We start from the raw sequence: 22,189 nt of genomic DNA, 5'->3' as shown, positions 1-22,189 counted from the left end.
TCTCAGTTCCAAGAATGGGAATTTGATCACATTTCTTCAATTCTGTTTAAGTTAATAGGTAGACATTGTGTCATTGAAAATTATAAGTATTTTTTTTTTTTTTTTTTTAAAAACCCTGCTAACAATGACAAAGGATGTAGAGTAAGGTATCCAGAAGGGCTCAGTCCAGGTCTGGTATGGCACTTATACTATCAGAGGCCCCAGAGTCTTTTCATCTTCCTTCTCTATTGTGCCCAGCAAGTGACTACATCCTCTTTATTATGTTTGCACAGGTAGCTGCTGCATCTGTGAGAATTACATCAATTCCCAAGAAGGGATGGTGAAATGTCTCCTAAATAACTTGCTTGGAAGCCACATTGGGTGACTTGTGCTTATGATCTCATTGACTAGAAACAAAATACATGGCCACCCCTCATTGCAAAGATTCTAGGAAAGGCAATATTGATGTCTTTTGATGTTGTTTTGGTTCTTTTAGTTTCTTCAAGTTTACCATTGAAAATCCTAATACATCTTCAAAAGTATATGACTACAAGGTTGAAAATCCTGTGCTGTATGTACAGTGAGGGATTTTGTTTGTTTGTTAAGTTAGAAGGTATTGTGTGGTTAGGTTGTGCCTTAGAAAACATGCACTTGTGTCTGTGGTGAGTGGTTGGAGTAACAGAATAGAAACAGAATAGATCATTTAGAATACCTTTGCAGTAATCCAGCTAAGGGCTTTTAGTTTCCCAAACTAGGGAAATGTTTGTAAGAATAGAAAGGAGATTCAGGCTGGAGTTGTGGCTCAGTGGTAGAGCACTTGCCTAGTATGTGTGAGGCACTGGGTTCGATTCTCAGCACTGCAAATAAATAAATGAATAAAATAAAGGTCCATCAACATTTTTAAAAAATTCTTTTAATAATAGAAAGGAAATTAAAGATTCCAAAAATGTAGGACTCAGTGGTGATGGTTAATTGTCTCTGTGGAAACTAGAAGAGGGTGAAGAATTAAAGATGGCTCAGATTCCTAGTTGAATTGAATGAATGGTACTACCAGCTGAGACTAAAGAAGAATAAAGGAGAAGGTTTATAAAGTGCCTTTTTATGACAAAATGAGTTTGAAATATCTGGATTTTTTTCATGCGTCGATCTTTAGTCACTGGGAAAAAAAATAGGATGCTATATTATATGTTATTTTTTTATTGATAATTTTCCTTAGGAATATATTTGGTTTTTGTTTTCTAGAAGTTTCTGGCATTTTATAGTCAGATTTTATATATATATATATATTTCTGGCTTTTGTGTCATAGTTAGGGCCTTATTTCAAATGAGAAATATTTATCTCTCTCTTTTTTTTTTCCTTGTACTTCTATGGTTTAAATATTGACAGGAATTTCATTTTGAAGAGTAAGAAAAATGAAGGGAAAAAAAAGGGAAGGGGTTTTCAATTGTTTGAATACAATTAAACATGACTACTATTTCCAGCATGTATTACAAAACATGAAAATATACTATACTGATTTTTTCTCTTAAAAGTACCCCCAAAATTTATTTATTTATTTATTTTGGTGTTGATATCTTGAGAAGTACTTTACTTTTTGTTTCCTTCAAAAAATAAAACATCCCCAAATTTTAAAAATTTATTATAAATTAAAAGTTATTTCACATATATTCTGACAGCAGGAGGATGCATTAGCACAACAGGCCTTTGAAGAGGCTCGGAGAAGGACACGTGAATTTGAAGATAGAGACAGGTCACATCGGGAGGAAATGGAGGTGAGAGTTTCACAGCTGCTGGCAGTAACTGGTTAGTACTTTCCCCAAAACTCTCAGGCTGTTTGTGATATATGTGCATAATATTTTTTAATGCTTTAATTTTGACTTTCATTTTAAAAATTGTACTTGCTTATTCTATTTGTTAAATGAAATTGCTATAAAGAAACGTATTCTAATTTTAAGGTTGTATGTGAATTCCTCATTTATTGTTTTTCATAAAAATTATTTATTACAATAAAGTATATTTTCCTCTTAATTCATCAATCTAAATATTTTTGAGATTATTTGTAAAAATTACCAATGTTAACATAGAACACTATTATTTTGGGGTTACTGGGGATTTAACCCTACAGCACTTTACCATGGAGCTATATTCCCCAGCCCTTTTATTTTTTATATTGAGATGTGGTCTCACTATGTTGCCTAGGGCCTCAATAAGTTGCTGAGGCTGGCCTTGAACTTGTAATTCTCTTGTCTCTACCTCTGAAGTTATTGGGATTATAGGTATATGCCACCATGCCCAGCAAATTTAATAATTTTCAAACTACTCAAAGAATAGAATTAAGAAAATACTTCTCAACATTTGTTTATTACAGAATAAAATACAGGAAAGTGTGTTATGCAGTTTTAAAGTTTGGTATCTTTGTTGGCATGGACATATATATTTTTTCCTATATAAAATTGGAGCCTGCTTTAAGCAGATCTCAATTATAAGAATTAAAAGAATACATAAATGGTTGAGTACTAAAAATTCTTTAAAAATATATTTGAACAAAATAAAAATAAGAACTAGTGTGTTTTTAAAATGTTCTCGGAGGTTAATATTAATATCTGTCATTCTTCCAGTTTATAAACTTAGTATCAACATGAACATTTCCTACAAGAAGAAATAGAGTTAGCATGGACACAATACCTTTGTAATACCTTTATTTTATTTGTTTATTTTGTAGTGCTGAGGATCAAACCCAGTGCCCCAGCCCAGCATGTGTTCATTTTTAATTAGGTCTATTAAAGCATTCATTTTATCAAATATGGTAATCTCTTTATTAAAATTTAATTATAGTATATCAACTAAATAGAATAATTTCCAGCCATGAAAAACAAACGTTTTGTACCTAAGGGAATCAAATTTATAATTACAGAAGGTAAATGGTGGTTACCAGGAGAAATGGGGAATGACTATTAAATGGGTATAGAGTTTCAGTTTTGTAAGATCAATCTGTTCTAGAGATGAAACATACTACAGTGTCACTACTGAACTGAGTGCTCAAAAATGGTTAAGATGGTAAATTTTATGTTATGCATTTTTACCACAGTTTTTAAAGTTTTAAAATCATTGTTACATAATACAGAAAATTTATAGGTTTTTTTTCCAAGCGCAAAATTATATATACAATATCATTTAATGTAAAAGTGTGTATGTGCGCATGCACACATATGTGCATGTTTACAAAGATAGTGTTAAGAGCCTAGACTAGAGCCAAACTGAGTTCTGAATCTAGTGGTACCACTTACTTTGTCACATTGGACTAATAACTTCACCTTTCTGTGACTATGTTACTCATATATAAAACAGGGTTATAATGAGCCTGTCTTCTAGGGTCATTGTGAAGATTAAATAAGTAAATACATGGGAAAGCACTTGTAGAGCATGTGGCACTGATTAGATGTCAGCAGCTGTTATTGTTACTATGTCCTTTTTGTGGTATTACAATATATCCGCTTAGAATAAATTTAAAATAAAACCTATTCAGTGGTTAGTGTATTAAATAGATTCAGCATCTTTTAACGATTGATAGTCCTTTGTAAATGAATTTATTTGTCTAATGAACTGATAACAACTAGGGATGTTCCCAAGAATACCTTTTTTTAGCTCGGAAAAGAAAACAGGAAGGATATATGTGACATACTTGTTTTCTCTTAAGATTTTACAAACTCCCATGCTACCTTTTTTATTTTTTATTTGTAAAATTAAGTTTTTAATGTATGATATGTATTTGTTGTCTTACACTTACCCTTTTTGCTTATGCTATTTGCAACTAGATGTAGAATATACTTGTCTACCATTTATCAAAGCGCAGCTTAAATGTTATATATGACTGTTCTTATTCATCTTCCAGTTTGTAGTTAGTGGAAACCATAGCACTGCTTATTTCTGTTAGTATTCTTATGGATAGTATGTTGAAACAATTATAAATATGTCTGACCTCCACTTAATTGAGATCCCATAGATAGAGCCCCTAATTTTTGTGTTCCTCACATTTATTCACCACAGTGTTTTTACATTGTGTTTAGTTGTTAAATGAACATCTTCAGAAAAGTCCTATCCTGCCTGAGAACTAGAATTGTAGGATAGTTTGTGGGATAAAGTATATGATACATATTAATGATGCAAATATTTTAAATATTTACAATTTGTTGGTTTATATAAATTAGTTAAATAAGTAATAAAGTAATGAGCCCCAACTGTGTTGTGCTGGATTCTGCATTAGGAACTGGAAATACATAGATTAAAAATGCAGGGCTTCTGTCCTTGAGTATCATTCTTGTGGGAAAAATTTGTGTGTAAACAGATAATTGTGTCCTTTAGCAGCCTGCATATATAATGGTGGGTTCAAAGGGGACTGCAACAGTGTAAAGGAAGGAGGAACATTTAAGTTGGCTTTTGCTTGAAAGATTCAACGGAGAATACACTTGCAGGGATTTAAAGGAAGAGTTTGGGTTTGCCAGGTAGACAGACTGGGGAAAGCTTTCCAAACAGGAGGAGCACTATCTGCAAAGGCATGAAGGAATAAGGGAGCTTACTAAGTCAGAGCATGGTCAGTCTTTCTGGAACCAGCTACCATGACCTTAAATTAATGTATTTGAAGAATAACTGTTTGATAATTAAAAAAACAATTATTTTGGAAGTTTTTAACTTGTTTGGTTTTTCTAATTTATAATATTGTTACTTGAAAAAATGTTTGATTCTCTTCTTGGAGCTTATCTGTGTCTGTGAACAAAAACTGTTAACAGAGGAGCCAAGTAATTTGTTGCTGAGATTGTTTTTATTAATTTTTTTTTTTTTTTTTTGGTCAGTGACGGTGAGCATAGGCTTTGTAGTCAGACCTCATTTACATTTCTGCTCCATCACTTGCCAGTCTCTCTTAAGGCCCAGTTTTCTCATAGAAATTGTTGTGAGAATTAAATGAAAAATGCTTGTAAAGCACTTAGTGTGGTTCTTGGTATGTGTATGCCTATAGTAAATAATAGCTCTAAAGTACTTCTTCAGTGCTAAAAGCTCTACCACAGTGCTGGTTCCAGTTAATTGAATTATCTGGCTAGCAAGAACATCCTTTTAGTTCTCTCAAGTGTTTCAGGGCACTTTCTCTGCATTATGACTAGAGCATAGAGAAAACAGTTAAATTTTCATCAATGATTTAGATCTTATAGTTCCTTACAGCAGTAATGTGAAACATCAGTTCTTGTAGAGAGCTGTCATCTAGGAGATTGGGCTGGAATCTGTCTCCAGAGTATGCACTGTAGGGAGGTTTGAGGTTTGCATGCCTTTTGGTACTTTGTATGTATATGTTTTCTTCATTTCTTTCTTTCTTGCTATTTTACCCATAAACTTTTTTTTTTTTTTTTTTTTTGATGGTGCTGGGGATTGTACTGAGAGCCTCGTAATACTTGGCAAGCATTCCGCCACTGAGCCCCATCCCTAGCCCCTCATAAACACTTTTATTAATTTTTTTTTTAGTTGTTGACAGACCTTTATTTTTATTTATTTACATTTGGTGCTGATAATCGAACCCAGAGCCTCACACATGCCAGGCAAGTGCTCTACCACTGAGCCCCAGCCCCAGTCCCTCATAAACATTTCTTAAGGTCAGCTTATATTCTTGCAGTTTATCTTCTTTTTCCTAAAAGAACAGTGGAGAAAAATGTTTTTCTCCTGTAATTAAACATCTTTAGGGATTGAAGTATCACCTTATCTATCATTCTTACTATAATTGATGAAAGCAGGACTCTCAGAAAAATTAATTGACTTGCTCTCTTTCAAATAGTTGGTTAGTAGAAGAAAATGTGAGGACTTAAACCATAGTTTTCTAACTAGGAGGTCTCCACAAATACAGCCTAGCAGTGGGAAATTAATTTCCACACCACCCATAAAGATGATTAGGCTGAAAAAGCAAAATCTTCCAGGAGAGGTTAAAAACCATTTTGCCTGGAATAGAAAAGGCTGAGGCAGAAAAGAATAATATTGGTTCTAGTGGGTGGTCCTAATGGCTGACTGGAGACAAGGACCAGAGAACACTGGTAACTCCTGGGTGGCAGTAACCCAGTAAATGGTCTTTGGAAGCCTAATATTCTGGCAACACAGAGGTTTAAGGATGTCTGCCACTGTTTGAATAACTTCTGAGACCTACAGCTCTGTCATGTTAAACTTGTAATGGTGCAGCTCATGAGCATAATGTATGTATAAAGTTAAGGTTTTAAGAGTGCGAAGCAGAACTCCAAGTAGTTGGTGGTTCAGGGGTTTGGATTTCCACCAGTGTCTTTTAACCTAAAAATCAGTTATTAAATTCCATTGGCATGTTTCAAAACTTTACAGATGATAAAATGGAAAGTTTTCTAATCACCATTCCTGGTGGAATTAGCATTTTCTTTTTCTAGGTTTTAAGGAAAAGATTATTTCGGTAGTATAGTATCTTCTTCACCTTTCAGAGGGCAGATTATTATTAATTTGGATGATGAAAGACTATAGTGAAATGAAGAAACATATTTTAGTAACCTTGCCTAAATCATAGGTGTGCAATAAAATGATGTGCAAAAGATACAACATACTGCATATAATATCTTACCCTGTGGATATTTTTAAAAGGAATATATTTGTTTGAATATGCATAGTTGTACTGTAGTAGGATACATAAGACAGTGATACTGTAGCCAGGCATGGTGCACACACATAATCCTGCTTCAGGAGGATTATAAGTTCAAAACCATTTAGAAGGTCCTAAACAACTTAGCAAGACCCTGTCTGAAAATCAAAAAAATGCTGAGGATGTGACTCAGTGATTAAGCCCCCCTGCATTTAATCCCTGGTATAGAAAGAAAGAGACAGACAAACTTGTACACTGTGGAGGGTGGAACCAGGTATCTGAGGGCAAAAGTGTGAGGGTTATCACTTTTCATTATATATTCTTTGTACTTTATAAATTTTATATCATGTGCATCTATTGGCTGTTTACAGAAAAAAAAAGAACATTTGTTCTTAGTATTAACTCATAATAATGAAAAACAGAAGATTCTTAAATATTCTGTCTATAAACTGGCATATAGGCTATTTTTTTTAATGTGAAACCATTCTGTTTTGTTGATGTTGTTGTTGTCCTGAACCAGGTATTGAACTCAGAGGCACTCAACCACTGAGCCACATCCCTAGCTCTTTTGTATTTTATTTAGAGATAGGATGTCACTGAGTTGCTTAGGGCCTTACTGAGTTGCTAAGGCTGGGTTTCAACATGTTGTCCTCCTGCCTCGGCCTCTCGAGCTGCTGGGATTACAGGTGTGTGCCACTGTGCCCAGCCTGTGTATATTTTTAAAAGGAATATATGTGAAATTTTATACAGAGTCCCATTTTATTAAATAGATAAAAGGGTCATAACTCTGGATGAAGCAGAGGTAAGGGTTATTCTGATCTTCCTTTGGGGTTCCTGGAGTTTTTTAAGGAACCCTGTAGGTGGCAGAGGTAACTTGAGGGCCTTTGATGTGGTAGAATAAACATAAGGTTTGTAATGGGTTGCTAACTTTACTATTTTGCCATGTGACTGACATTGGGAAAGTTGCTATTCCTTCAGCCTCATTTATGAAACCTACCTCAACAATTGTTGCTAGCTCAGTACCTGGTGCTTAGAATGGAGGCTTAGTGAAAGGTAGTGTCTTCACCCCTTCACCCACCTTTCTATCCTTATGTCTGCAAACATATCTTCAGTAGCAGTAAAAGTAGGCATATCCTAACTTCAGACTATGAGACTCAAAGATATCATTTTGCCAAGCTGTTTTGATACTCATGGTTGTTTTGGTTTGGTTTGGTTTGGTTGGTCAGTGAGTTTGTTTTTTGAAACAACCAAAAATTTTAATTTTTTCTTGGTTCTTTGGGGGACTGAGTTAGCTGTTACTCCAGGGTTGAACAGTGACTAGGAAGGAATACCTTCTGGAAACATACAGTTCGGGTTTTGTTTGTTTGTTTTATGGTACTAGGGATCAAACCCAAGGCCTTATGCATGCAAGGCAAGCACTCTACCAACTGAGCTATATCCCCAGCACCATAGTTGGGGTTTTAAAAAAAATTTTGTTCTAATTAGTAGAATACATTTGACACATCATACGTAAATGGAGTATAACTTCTCATTGTACATGATGGAGAATCACACCAGTCGTGTAATCATATATGCACATGGGGTAATAATGTCCAATTCATTCTACTGTCCTTACTATCCCCATACCCCCTCCCTTCACTCTCTCCTTCCTAATCCAAAGTAACTATTTTTTCCTAGCCACTACCCCACACCCTATAGTTCTTGATCTGGGTGTTAGTTATGTGGGCTATGTTCACTTTGCAAATTCATTGTTATATACTTAATTTGTCATTTTCTGTACTTTATTAAAGACAATTTAAAAGGAAAAATAACCTTAGACATTACTATTCTTTAGTGTTCCCCATTGGTGTCTATATATAGAAGTAGCCCAGTGCCTTTTCTTTTTTTGGTTTTTGTGAAGGAAGAAGAAGGTTAATAGTACTGTGACAAACCTAGTGCTTTAATCATAGATGAATTAGATGCCTCACTTGTCTGTTTGATGGCAGCTTGTATACTGTTTCGAGAGACTACCTTCAGCTTGATTGAACTCTTGACCTAAAATGTTATGTTGCACTATTGGCAGTTGATTAGCTCCAAGGTGACAAGGTGCTGAAAGAGATTTTTTTTTTTTATCATTACCTAGAAAATGCTTTCATTGGGTTAAATTATAAAGTGTTAGCAAATAAATGGTTGTTTTTAATGTCAGAGAATGGGTAAATAATTATGTTCTATAAGGAGTTTTAATACAACTCAGCAAATCATAGGATAATTTTATTTGCAGACTATTTGGAAATAGAAAAACGTAAAACACTTTATGTGGGTTTTGTATTTGTGTTTTGCATGTTTTCGAAGCCTTCGATTCTGTGTGGTCCAAGAAAAAAATTTTTCAGCCTTTATTTACTTTAAATTCCCAAGACTTTGCTTTTCAAATCATTTAACTCTACACATACTCACTCTTATGTAAGAAAAACATCAACATTAGAACATACCTATACTGGGCTTTCTTGGGACATGTTTTGGGAAAATGCAAATGAGCGTGAACTGGGAATAAGAAAGACTGAGAATGAGAGGTGGAAGAAGATAATTGAGGTAGGAAGAAGGAAGAGGTGTGTTCTTCTAGTTTCGATTTGCTTTTATCATAGAAAGGATAAATGTTTTCTTTTACAACTTAGTTTATAAAAATTACTCTATCTGCAGGATGTGCTTGTTGTTCTAAGCATTTAGAATGTTATTTTAAAAGTTCACATAGGTAAATTGGGAAGTGATGAGCAATTTTAACAGTGACAGCACAGGTGCATACTGTGTGCTAGGTGCTATACATTTTAATTTTTGCTGTACACTTGATTCTTTTTATTTTTACCCCTCCATACTGGGATTTGAACTTATTGGTGCTTTATGACTGAGCTACATCCCTATCCCTATTTGGTATTTTTTGTTGTTGTTTATATTTTTTTAGTTATACATGGACACAATATCTTTATTTTTTTATTTATTTTTTTGATGTGCTGAGGATTGAATGTAGTGCCTCACAAGCACTGTGCCACTGAGCCCCAACCCCCAGCTACCTATTTTCTTTTTCTTTTATTTTTTTAAAGAGAGAGAGGAGAGAGAGAGAATTTTTTACCATTTATTTTTCAGTTTTCGGTGGACACAACATCTTTATTTTATTTTTATGTGGTGCTGAGGATCGAACCCAGCACCCCACGCATGCCAGGCGAGCATGTTACCACTTGAGCCACATCCCCAGCCCCTTTCTTTTTATTTTAAGAAAGGGTCTCACTAAGTTGCTGAGTCTGGCCTTGAACTTGTGAACCTCTTGTCTGCGCCTCCTGAGCTGCTGGGATTACAGGTGTGGTCCATTGCACCTGAGTGAATCTCCGTTTTTGAAGAACTGAGGCTAAGAAATGTGAGAATAGAAATGAAGAGAGGATAAGAAATATGCCTAAGGTCACGTTTTTATAAAAAATATGATAATGTAAAAAAAAATATATATATATATGACTATTTCTGTGTAGCCATGACCAGTAGAGAAACCTCTAACTGCTGGGGACTATTCCTTGTCGCTCGTTTGGAGTCATCCAATTATTATTAATATAATTTGAAAATTACTCTTACCCAAGACAAAAGCTGAACTGTTCTTTTCCCAAAGTATTATTGGTAGGTTAGTAGTGATTTATAAATACGTAATTAGGATTGATTTTTCTCGGTGTTTCTTCATTGCTCAGCCCCTTTCTAACCTTCATTGACTGAAACCAGATGCTTATATCACCATCTCTGATTCTGCAGAATTGATCTGTCCTTATACATAGCATTGATTCTGTATGGAACATAATTGGTTTTTTGAGGCATATGCATCCATAGCTCTTTTAGTCTGGGATTGTGCTCCATAACTTTAAGTATTTAATTGAAAAGAATGTGCTAATATTTAGTCATTGTGTGTCTGCTAACAAAAAATAGTTAAAATCTGCTAGAGGAATACATCAAATTTTAAGGAAAATCAAAGATGTGAGTGTTGGATTTTGTTCGAAAGTAAATAAGGAGGCTGTCATTTTTGTTTAAATAACAAAACCCTCTTAAAAGATGACACAGCTGGAGCTTCTGACAAAACTTGATCTCAGAGCTGGGGGTATAGCTCAGTGGTAGATGCATGCTCAGCATACACAAGGCTCTGGGTTTAGTTCCCAGTGCCTAAAAATAAAAGCAACAAACTTGATCTTACACAAATGTGATTTGTTGAGATCTTGTTTTGAAGGTCAAAGATGTTTCTTCTCTAATAAAATAACTGTTTTAGATCTTAAGAATTTGATTTCTGGTAGTTTTCAAAAATGACACAGACAATGGAGAATTAGTTGGTATACAGTTCCATTTAGGTAAAGATATTATACAGGTAGTTGCAGATAGCCTCTGCTGCTGGATTAGTTTATAACAGTTGTCTGAGAAAAAAATATCCAGGTGAAACATGATGGTGGCTTTGACTAGGGTGAGAATGTTAAAGAGAATCAGAAGTGGTTAGGTTATGGATATTTTTAAAGGTAGAGCCATCACAATACACTTTTGGGGCCTACCATAGTGACACATGCTGAGGCTGAGGCAGGAAGATCACAAATTAAAGGCCAACTTCAGTAGGTTAGTGAGAATCTCTCAAAAAAAATTTATAAAATGACTGAGGATATATGTAGCTCTGTAGTAGAATGCCCCTGGTTTCAGTCCCCAGTATTTAGAAAACAAACAAAAAAGAATTCACTCTTGGGTATGAAAGAAAGACATGTTAGGAGTTTAACAGTAAAATGGTGTTGCCATTATCTACCATAGGAAAACTTGTGTTGGAGGAACCAACTTCTGTATACAAATAGATATTTGTACTTGGCCAGCATTTGGAAGCACTCAAGAAAGCTTGTAGAAAAACTCCCATTAGAATTTGTGAAAGAGACTGAAATAAACTGTTGCATGTAGATAAAAGGAGCACTATGTTATATATTACAGAGTGTGTCATGCATAGTGACATTTATAAATGTTCTCTATTAGGCAGTTTGCCATAGATGGTTTAAATAGGGTGTTCATTCATTCTGCAGTGAACCTTAAAATCCTCAGTGTTTATAATTGTCAAGCCTCTTGATTGTTAAATATTTTATAAAGATACTTCTGGGTATTATAAGCATACCAGATTTTCGTTTTTACTTATGAGACAAATTTTATTCATAGTAATTCTGAATTTTATTTCTTAAGGTAGAGATCTCTAAAATTTACTTCAGAGATGGGATTGTTATATTTTACAGTTGTATAATCAATAGACCATTTACTTTACTGTGACTCCATTTCTTTATCTGTGAAATGGGGGAAAATAATAGCACACATATCTTACCATTGACAGGAGGGATTAAATTAGTTCTTTCATGGAGAATACTCAACAGGGCCTCGCATATATAGTTAGTGCTCAATAAATGTCAACTATTGCTAAAAGGAAAAGTTTGTTTCTAAGGTTATTGGCTATGCTGATATGTTAGTTAAACCCTCTAGTTCCTGAACTGAAACAGATTCTTTATTCTTTTATTCATAGTACATATTTATGATAATGCTCTTTGGAAAATAAAATGGTCTTTACTCTTGACTTTTAAAGAAATTTAGCAAAATATGTTGTATGTAATTTTAGTTGTTCTTTTGCCAGATACTGATTGAAAAGTTTTTTGGGAAATTATCTTATATGTAACTGGCTTATATTTTATATGTCATATTTTATATATCTGGCATTTTGATTTTAAACAACTTTCTAACCCCAAATTACAATTTTGTCATTTCAGGCAAGAAGACAACAAGACCCTAGTCCTGGTTCCAATTTAGGTGGTGGTGATGATCTCAAACTTCGTTAATAGTAGCACAGCAAATGTGCTGCCCATCTTTACAAACACATTGCTTCTAGTTGGCAGAAATAATTCATTATAAGACCAGAAACTGTGATAACTGGAGGTACTACGGTCTATTTCTCAAACCTAAGGCAGTAAAAGACATCACAAACTGCCATGGTTTTGCACTATGATTATAATACCTACATTTCTAATTTTTAAAGCATGTAGCCAGTAATAATTTCAAATTTTTTTCTATGCAAGCTTACCTTGTTGGCATTATTTTAATTCAGTTGAAACTATCAATTTGTAAAGCTCTTTTTTCCTCCATTCTAATTTAAAGTTCATGTCATTTTAAAACAAATTTAAGTTTTTAATCCAGAGGGCTTTCTTTAATCAGTTGCTTTTTTTTTTTTATACTTTTAGATGTGTTGGTTACAGTTTCTTTTTAAATAGGCAGTCTTGGTTTGTTTGTTTTTTTTTTTTTTTTCCCTGCATTTCCTTTTGTTTTTATTGTCTATTGCATTTAAAAATTGTTGATACGTTTGCATTATTTACAAGCTAAAAACCTAGTAGCATAGAACTGTCTGCCACAGCCTTCTACCACAAAGTTTACAGTTGTTAAAGTTGCAGTATCCTTTTAAATGCTAATAATGAGCACCCTTTCTTTCCTTTTTAAACATAAAAAATTTAAATTTTTATTAACTCTGTAATCTGTCCCAGGTGTGTTTTAGATTCTGCTTTGTAATCATGAGTTTGGGTGGAGATATTCTCCATAGATGATAACATTCTACTGAAATGCCTAAAGAAGTCACAGGCTGGCTTCTGTTTTATTCAGGGATTTTTTTTTTTAAATCAATCAAAAGGGATACTGGAGCTTCTTTATGTATGTAACAACATATTAAACTGGAGACAGTGATGAATCAGCTACAAAGGTAATATTGTATTAAAATCATGTTTAAGATAGCTGCTTTTATGTGTTTTATAGTGCATGCTTTTGTAAAAACAATACTGGGTAATGAAAGATTAGTCTTAGAAAATGTTCATCTGTGCAGAGGATACATTTTCTTTATTCTGGGGAAAAACATTCACAATTATATATGGTATTTTGCAAAAGGACTATTATTAGCACCTTTTGAGATGAATAGTTAAGAATATTTTTTAAATAGGCTTACTGTCAAATTGGGTGCAACTTTTTTTTTTTAATACAAGACTGGAAGAAAGTGCTGAGTCATTTGGCACAAACTTACAAATACTTTTCATGGTCATGTTCATTAAATGTTAATACATTTCTGAATTTTTGCAAAAATGTATTTTATCATAACAAAATGGCATTATTTTGAAGAGTAGAAAAACTGACACACAATTCAGAAAATGAAATCTGAATAAGGTCATTGCATTTAAAAAGCATATAAATATACTTGATTGATGAAGGAGGTGTGATTTTCAATGTATATAGGTCTTTTAATTCATAAACAGATATCCTGTATCAGAATAAAAAATATTTGTTATATATTTGAAGTCATGCATGGTAAGGAGTGTGTTTAAATTGTTATAAACAATAATACATCATAAAAAACCATGCTGATCTTGTGTAACTAAGTACTATGAATGAATTTGGTTGGTATTTGGTGTTGTGCAGCTCACATGTTTACACACTCAGTGCCCTAATTTCCCCTGAGGGAATCGCCTTTTAAGTGATCCTTACAGTGGTGTTTTAAGGTTACTTTATCACAGAGCTCCTTGGTTTTTGACTTCTGCACTTAATATTTTTTTAATAACATGATGATGGTACATTTTTCTCTATTGCTTCCAGCTAAGGGCTTTTAGTCCACCAGTATAAGATCAAATGTTAATAAATAAATGTTCCTGTTGCCATTCTTCTGTAAATACTGGATTTCCCCGCGTCGTTTAGTACTGTGTTGCTTCTGTCTGTCTTAATGCTGGCATTAAGATTATAAGCCCTTTTTCTCCAGTAGTTCAGGCCTTGAAAACTACTTTTTTTAAGTTATTGATGCAATTTGATATGTTTTCATAATCCATATTTAAGCAAAATTACATCATTGTATCAGCTTTTCTAAATTCATCTCCATCAAAACTTGCCTTAAGCTACCAGATTGCTTATGCCACCATTAGCCATTCTGTGTGTTACATGTTTTACTTTCACAATAAACTTATGTGTAGTGAAAAATAGGTCTTGGCTCTTTATTGACATAATCTGATCATTTCTATCCCAGAGTTAGTTATGACATGAAAATTGATTCTATTGTTTGATCCTGCTTTTTGACTTATTAATTTAAAAAAAGCAACAGTGACATCTAGTGGTCATTTCTTCTAATTCCAAAGAATATTTCCCCACCAACTCCCTTTTTCCCCTCTGTGCCAGAAATAACAGCTTTTAAATTGTAGAGGTAAGGCTGGGTGTGGTGGCACACACCTGTAAACCCAGCACCTTGGGAGACTGAGGCAGGAGGATCTCAAGTACAAGACCAGCCTGGGCAACCAACCATACTGTCTCAAAATAAATAAAAAGTGCTGGGATGTAGCTCAACACTAGAGCACTCCTGGGTTCATTCTTCAATATTGCAAAACATAAAATAAAAATAAATGAAGTGTTTTCAAATGAAATGTATATCATGGTTTTGCCCTTCCTATGAGGTATAACTATAAAGCAGTGACCCTTGAGGGGAATATTAAAAATAATACACACAGGGGCTGGGGTTGTGGCTCAAGCAGTAGCGGGCTCGCCTGGCATGTGTGCGGCCTGGGTTCGATCCTCAGCACCACATACAAAAACAAAAGATGTTGTGTCCGCCAATAACTAAAAAATAAATATTAAAATAATAGTAATAATACACACAGATTAGTACTATCTTGCTAGTTTTAGGAATGTACGCTAATTTTTATTGTGTTGGCATTATATCATACCTTCTTAGGACTTGTATTTTCTTAAACTATAAAAATAAGCCTTTTGCTTTAGAAATGTGGCTTCCACTTGATCAATAATAAACACATTTACTTATTTATCAGATTTACTGCAAATAACCAAAGTACCTTTAAATGCTGAATCAAAACATTAAGGAAATTCCAACAAGTAGGATTCATATTCTGAGGCTTAATTAAAAAACTGAGTAGTTGGGCTGGGGATGTGGCTCAAGCGGTAGCGCGCTCGCCTGGCATGCGTGCGGCCCGGGTTCGATCCTCAGCACCACATACAAACAAAGATGTTGTGTCCGCCGAAAACTAAAAAGTAAATATTAAAAATTCTTTAAAAAAAAAAAAAAACTGAGTAGTAACACCATGATTTTAGTTACTATATCACTTGTAGAAACAGATATTAGGATATGCTTATTTTGGGTTGCTTTGTGACAAATACCTTACTTAATTTATGCTTCATTTGGCAATGGGGAGCTTTTCAAACTATAAGCTTTAATCCATTGCTGCATGTGAATATGAATAACACATTACCCCAAAATTTGGCAGATGAAAGCAAATATTGATTATCTCAGTTTTGCAGGTCAGCAATCTAGAAGTAGCTAAGTTCAGTAATTCTGGTTTTGGGTCTCAGGTTAGAGTTAACCCAGGCCACAGTCATCTGAATACTTAACTGGTTAAAAAATCCTCTTCCATCCCTACTGATGTGGTAATTGACTGCCCTCAGTTTCTGGCAGTCTGTTAGACAAATAATTTGGTTCCTTACTAAGAGTTAAGACAGAAACCTTCAATTCCTTGCCATGTGAGTCTCTCCATGGCGCAGCTCATAATATGGCAATAGGCTTCCCCTAGGGCAAATGAACCAAGACATCATTTGTCCAATATGAAAAACACAGTCTTCTAAATAACTTAATCTTAGACTTCCCTAGGTTCTCATTAAAATTGAGTCACTATATCTGGCCCACACTCAAAGGGGGGAGGAGCATTAAGCATCTCCTGAAGGGAGAGATGTCAAAGAATTTGTGGACATGTTTTTTAAACCACCATAGCCATATTACCATACACATATATATATACACACACACACACAAGTATTTACAAGTATTTAATCTTCAAAACATTTTTTAAATGTAATGTTATAATCTTTTAGAGGTAGATTTCAGAGAATGATTTCCCTTAGATACCATCAGCTCCTATTCTTGCATCACCACCATCATTCATGGCATTTCAAAAATGTTCCAAAGTTCAAATGTTGGATGGGATCAATGATGGAAATTGCAGCTTTGTATGTTTACATATAGGATACTTCAAAACAAGTGACTCAGTTATTATTGTCCTTAGCAATCCCAGTGGTTCAGGATACTGAGGCAGGAGAATGGCGAGTTCAAAGTCAGCTTCAGCAACTTAGTGAGGTCCTGTCTCAAAATATAAAATGGCCTGGGGATGTGGCTCAGTGGTTAAGTACGCCAGGGTTCAATTCCCAGTTAAAAAATATATATATGCGCCTTATTCGGGTTTCAGAAAGTTTAGGGAAATATGAGTAATATAAAGAGGAAAAATTTTGATTATAGGAGATAATATATATCCACACTTCTGGTATGGTACTGTGGCTATTGAGCACATGAAATATATCTAATACAATTGAAGAACTGAATTTATTGTTAAACTTTAATGTAAAAATTGAGGTGGTGGGCTGGGGTTCTTGGCTCAGTGGTAGAGCACTTGCCTATCACATGCAAGGCACTGGGTTTGATCCTTAGTACCACATAAAAATAAATAAATAAAAGTATTGTGTCCAATTATAACTAAAAACATATTAAAAAATAATAAAGATGTCCATCTATAATAAGAAAGTATTTTTCTGTTAAAACTTATTGTTTTAGGGAAACTACATTTCACTTCAACCTTTGCAAATTTAGTGCCCAAGTTGTGATGTACTGTTAGTATAAAATATCAGATATCAAAGACTTAGTATATAGAAGAGAAAATAATCTCACTAGTTTTTTCACTAGTTTTTAATTTTGACTACATATTAAAATTATTTTTAATGTACTGGGTAATATTGGTATTTGATACATTGAGTTAAATACATTATTTAAATTTTTTTCATTTTAATGTGACTACTAGATAATCCTAAAGAAAATCTTATAAGTGGGTAAGTACATGGATCATTAAAATGGAAGGAAAAATTTATAATGGAAAATGTTGAGGCTCAATTGTTGTTAAAAAAATTAAAACAAAATATGAATTTTTATCTCCTAGGATCATTTAAGGGAATTAATACATATCCATTGCCCAAAATAAACACGATTGATGCTCCTCAGAGAAGCTACAGTCTGGCCCCAAAACTGATCCAAAGCAGTAGGAACCTTTTAAGTTATATTGGAAGTGTCGCCTGTTAGAGTATATCTATGATGGTCTGGGTCGGGGTGGGTGGGGAAGGAATGCTTTCCTGAGGAAATATGTGAGATCTGAAGGGTGGCAGACACAACAGCTGGGAAAGTTGACACAAGAATTATAGGAAACCAGCCAGTTTGAGAAACAGCATCAGAATATGATCACGACATGGAATTTGAAGGGGTTGCAGTAGTGAAATGAATCCAAAAAGGTTAGCAGAGACCAGGGTAGAAGTCACAAGTAGTGCTGAACTGGCTTTGCTAGCCATATGAAAACATTGGGATCATCACTAAGGGTGAACCAGAAGCCACAGAGGGGTTGTAAGCTTGATGGAATGGGCAATTGAGAAAATCCATTTTGGTTGACTAAAGAGAAGGCTAGAAGCAGTAACTTTGTTGCACCAGACCATAAGGTGACCTGGTAGGGAGATTTAAGGTTAGCCTAGTGGTCTTGGAGACATTTCAGAGCTGAGAGGAAAAGTATAGGGAACAGAATTTTTAGATTTCTTCATTTCTCTTATAGTCAGAACAGGCTGGTTGTATTGCCTTAAAACACAAAAAAATATTTTTAATTGATTTAAAAGATTTATCCTTTATGTGCTGGGCTCAGTGGCGCACATCTGTAATCCCAGCAGCTTGGGAGACTGAATCAGGAGGATTGCAAATTCAAAGCCAGCCTTGACAACTTATCGAGTTCCTAAGCTACCCTGTCTCAAAAATAAGTGCTGGGGATGTGGCTCAAAGGTTAAGTGCCCCTGGGTTCAATCGCTAGTACCAAAAAAAAAAAAAAGAAGAATTATCCTTTATGTGATGAATTAAATCAGTCGTTCACCTAGGCTGACAGCAGTACTGGAACATGGACAGCCATTGTGAGAGAACCAAGAAAATAGTGTCATGAAAGAGGTACTGGTTTTGGAAACTCACCTGAAATTGACACATGTCCTCTGTTTTCAATGGACCAAGCTAGACACAACCACACCCAGCTTAAGCTCTGCATGGAACTGCAGGCCTACTTTTTGCCCAGAAGGGAGTCAATATTTATGAATAACTAATAGTTACCATGAATTCCTATTTCAATGATTAAGTATTTGGGGCTGGGGATGTAGTTCAATAGTAGAGTACTTGCCCAGCACGTTCAAGAGTCTAGATTCAATCCCTAGCAGTGACAGGGTTGAAGGAACACAGGACCTTACTCTTTTCAAGAAAAATATATTTATGAGAGACAAGTCCCCAGTAGTCACACATTGAATAGAATTCTAGAATCTCATTATATGCCTTCTACCAAGCTAATATGCAGGAGCTAATATATAGCGGGAGAATAAGGACAGGAAAAATGCAGGATACACTTCAAAGAGAAAAAAGTGGGGCAAGGTATTGTGTCCAACTACAAAAAAAAAAAAATTAAAAAGAAAAAAGTGACTGGTCTGTTAACTATGAAACATCATGGGGAGACCATTCAAGGATCCTGTACCCTGAGAGGGGTGTGTTCTTGGTAAGGCTTTCAAGCTTGTTACATTTTTTTAAAAAGTTTTTTTAGTTGTTGATGGACCTTTATTTCATTTATTTACTTATATTTGGTGCTGAGAATTGAACCCAGTGCCTCACACATGCTAGGCAAGTACTCTACCACTGAGCCACAACCCCGGCTCACGCTTGCTACATTTCTTGCCTTCAAATTATCACATTTGACTGTTGTACTATGTACTAAAAGGAGTGGCATCCTTGCAGCCTCTCCCCCAGCCACTTTTCCCCAGCTCCCCCAAGCCACTTTTCTGAGCAACACCACTACCCATCTCGCTACTCAAACTGGAAAACTATATCTTTACTCTTGACTCACATTCTCCCTCATCTTCCATACCCAATCTGTAAAATTCTGCCAATAGATTCCATCAAGTCTTTTTTTTTTAATTTTCAGTTACACACAAAGCATTTACCTGTAAGCACTTTTATAAGAGCAGATCTAACAAATCTCTGAGGGTAGGTATGATAATTTTACAGATAACGAAACCTAAGGCATGGAGAAGTAATTTGGCTAAGACACAGAATTATTAAGTGACAGAACTGGGATTCCGTTTTTCAGTCCATGAGCTGTTAATTACTGTGCTGTGTCCTGAGGCTGTCCCTGTAAGTCTGATTTGAACTGCTGCTATGATCACCTGTCTTCCTGAATACATTCTTCATCAGCCACTTCAATATTTCTGAACATCCCCACCCTTAGTTTGAGAGAATAGCCATTAGAAACATTCTGAGTTGGCCTACTTACCTGAAGCATCTGCTTCTACTTGATGTATTGGGCTCTGGATTATGGCTTCCTGGTACCATCATCCCAAAGCTGTCAGACTCACCTTACAAAAACCTGGTGCATCCCACTTAAATAAGCAAAGATAAACTTGTTATTGGCTAATGTTCACATAAACCTACCTCCCTATTATCCCAACAGGGGATTTCTTAGGGGCTTCCTCTACTTTGTTTTTCCTGTTATTTGGTTTACCAAACTGAAAAATAATTCTCATTTTGTTATGTAGAGGCTTGTGACTTTCTCTTTGTCTTGTATATATAAGGCTACCTGGCCTACCCCATCCCAATTCAGAACCTACTCCCCCCCCCTTTTTTTTTCACTAGAAATAAGACCTTTTAAGTGTTTTTAAATTTATTTTAAAACTTTTGCAGTACCAGGGACTAAACCCAGTGGTACTCTACCACTGAGCTACATCCCCAGCTCTTTTTATCTTTTACTTTGAGGTGGTATTGCTAAGTTGCCCAGGCTGACCCCAAACTTGCAATCCTCCTGCCTCAGCCTCCTAAGTAGTTAGGATTACAGACTTGTGGCACTGCACCTAGCCCTCCTAGAGTTTTAAATAGATCTACTATTTCCAATCTGGTTGGATTTAAGTTCAATTCAGATACTTTTTTAATTGACTAAGACTATTCTTTGCCATTTTTTTTCCAGGTCCTCTTCTCAAGCTATTTAGCCCAGCTGCCCAACTAACCTTTCCTAGACATGTGTTATTAAAACTTGCTGTGGTGAGTGTAAATAAGGATCCCCTGATCCAGGTTTCCTGTTCCCATATTGGCATTGACAATTTTTTGAAATGTTTGTTTGAAAACAATTTCCTGAAATGTTCTTCCTTATTGACATAGCTAATGTTTCTTTTGTTTTTACAGAGAAAATATGTTTTTTTTTCTCTTGGAATTCCTTCCACATCAATTAATAGAGTATTTCACTTTTTAAAAGTATCTTATTGTACTCATCTGGGTTTATTTAGCCAATTCCCTCCTGGACATCCCAGTGATCCAGTTCTGTTGTTATGGCATATGATGCTGCATTGGACATTCTACTCTGTTTCAATGCCAGTACCAGTGACTTCAAGTATTTATGGGATCTCCCCTGTTACACTTTGCTGCCAATGTTTAATGGTCTTGATCAAATCCTTGGCATTCTCTGTGCCTCAGTTTCCTCAACTATGAATGAGGAAGGAATTCCTCCAGCAGGTTCAGCCTGAACTTTTGGGCTGCATACACTTGAGCATCCTAAAATGAAAACATAGCCAAGGCTGTTTCTGAGGTCAGTCCTTTGCTGCCACTTTGTAATCGCACATCCACCCTGGGATGAGAGATTATACCCTATTTTACAGCTAAATGAATGAGGTGCAAAGCCTTATTCAAGGCTCTTTGTTCCGTAGCCACCAGAACCCAAGTTCTTTCCATTACATCTGCCCCTCAAGGAAGAAGGTTTTTAAACAGGGGAGACAGTGACATGTGGCCTCCTTTGGATCCCGCCCAGGGGTGACTCTGTACTTCTGGATGTGGTTCTAAAGGAGGCTTGGCCCAGGGCCCCTTCTTTTCTACCTAGTCGTCTTCACCAGCCAACCGGCCCCCACTTCCCACGCATTCTAGCATACTCTAAACTTCTTCAGGTTGACGCTAGCTCAGGGGTGACTGGATGGGGGAATCCATCCCCCGACCAACAGCAGCAGCCCCCGTCAGTCCTGGCCCAACGAGAGATGGGGCACTCGCGGGCCGTGGGGCTCTGGGACTCGACGTCCTTTCTCCTGTTGGGTCTCAGACCGTGTGACCTTATGCGCCCAGTGAATGCTAGCGAGACGCGTGTAGACGGAAGATGAATGTTGTGTAGTATGTGACGTGTGTATTGCGTGGTGTACTCACCCTAGTGCAGACATGTGAAACGTGTGTGAGGTGGTGTGCAGATGTGGGGGCTCACGACCTCTGGGGCTCTTGGCTTTTAGAATTCCCAGTAGTAAAGTCCTGCCTTAACCTTCCCGGGGACTGTCAGGGCCACTTGATCCGGAGCTTGCGCATGCGCGACCCCGCCTCAGGTTCTTCCCCTGTGGCTGGAACTCCGCCTTTGCCCCGCCCCCGCCGCACTTTACGGCTGGGCACTCTGCTTTTGCTGCAGTTGCTCCAG

At 35.8% G+C, this 22,189-nt stretch overlaps 1 protein-coding gene across 1 annotated transcript in view; it reads left to right on the top strand.

Moving 5' to 3' along the window:
- The window catches only part of Cbfb (core-binding factor subunit beta), a 51,867-nt gene extending 37,241 nt beyond the window's left edge, over positions 1–14,626 (top strand). The window contains exons 5-6 of the mRNA XM_015496321.1: positions 1,657–1,783; positions 12,392–14,626. Coding sequence (XP_015351807.1) covers positions 1,657–1,783; positions 12,392–12,414 — 150 coding nt within the window. The 3' untranslated portion in view covers positions 12,415–14,626. The remainder of the gene's footprint in view (positions 1–1,656; positions 1,784–12,391) is intronic.
- Positions 14,627–22,189: the final 7,563 nt, after the last annotated feature.

This window comes from Marmota marmota, unplaced genomic scaffold (genome assembly GCF_001458135.2).
Source record: "Marmota marmota marmota unplaced genomic scaffold, marMar, whole genome shotgun sequence".
In the NCBI taxonomy this organism is placed as follows: domain Eukaryota; kingdom Metazoa; phylum Chordata; class Mammalia; order Rodentia; family Sciuridae; genus Marmota; species Marmota marmota.
Note: the sequence above shows the minus strand (reverse complement) of the source record. Positions and strands in the feature narration are given on the sequence as shown.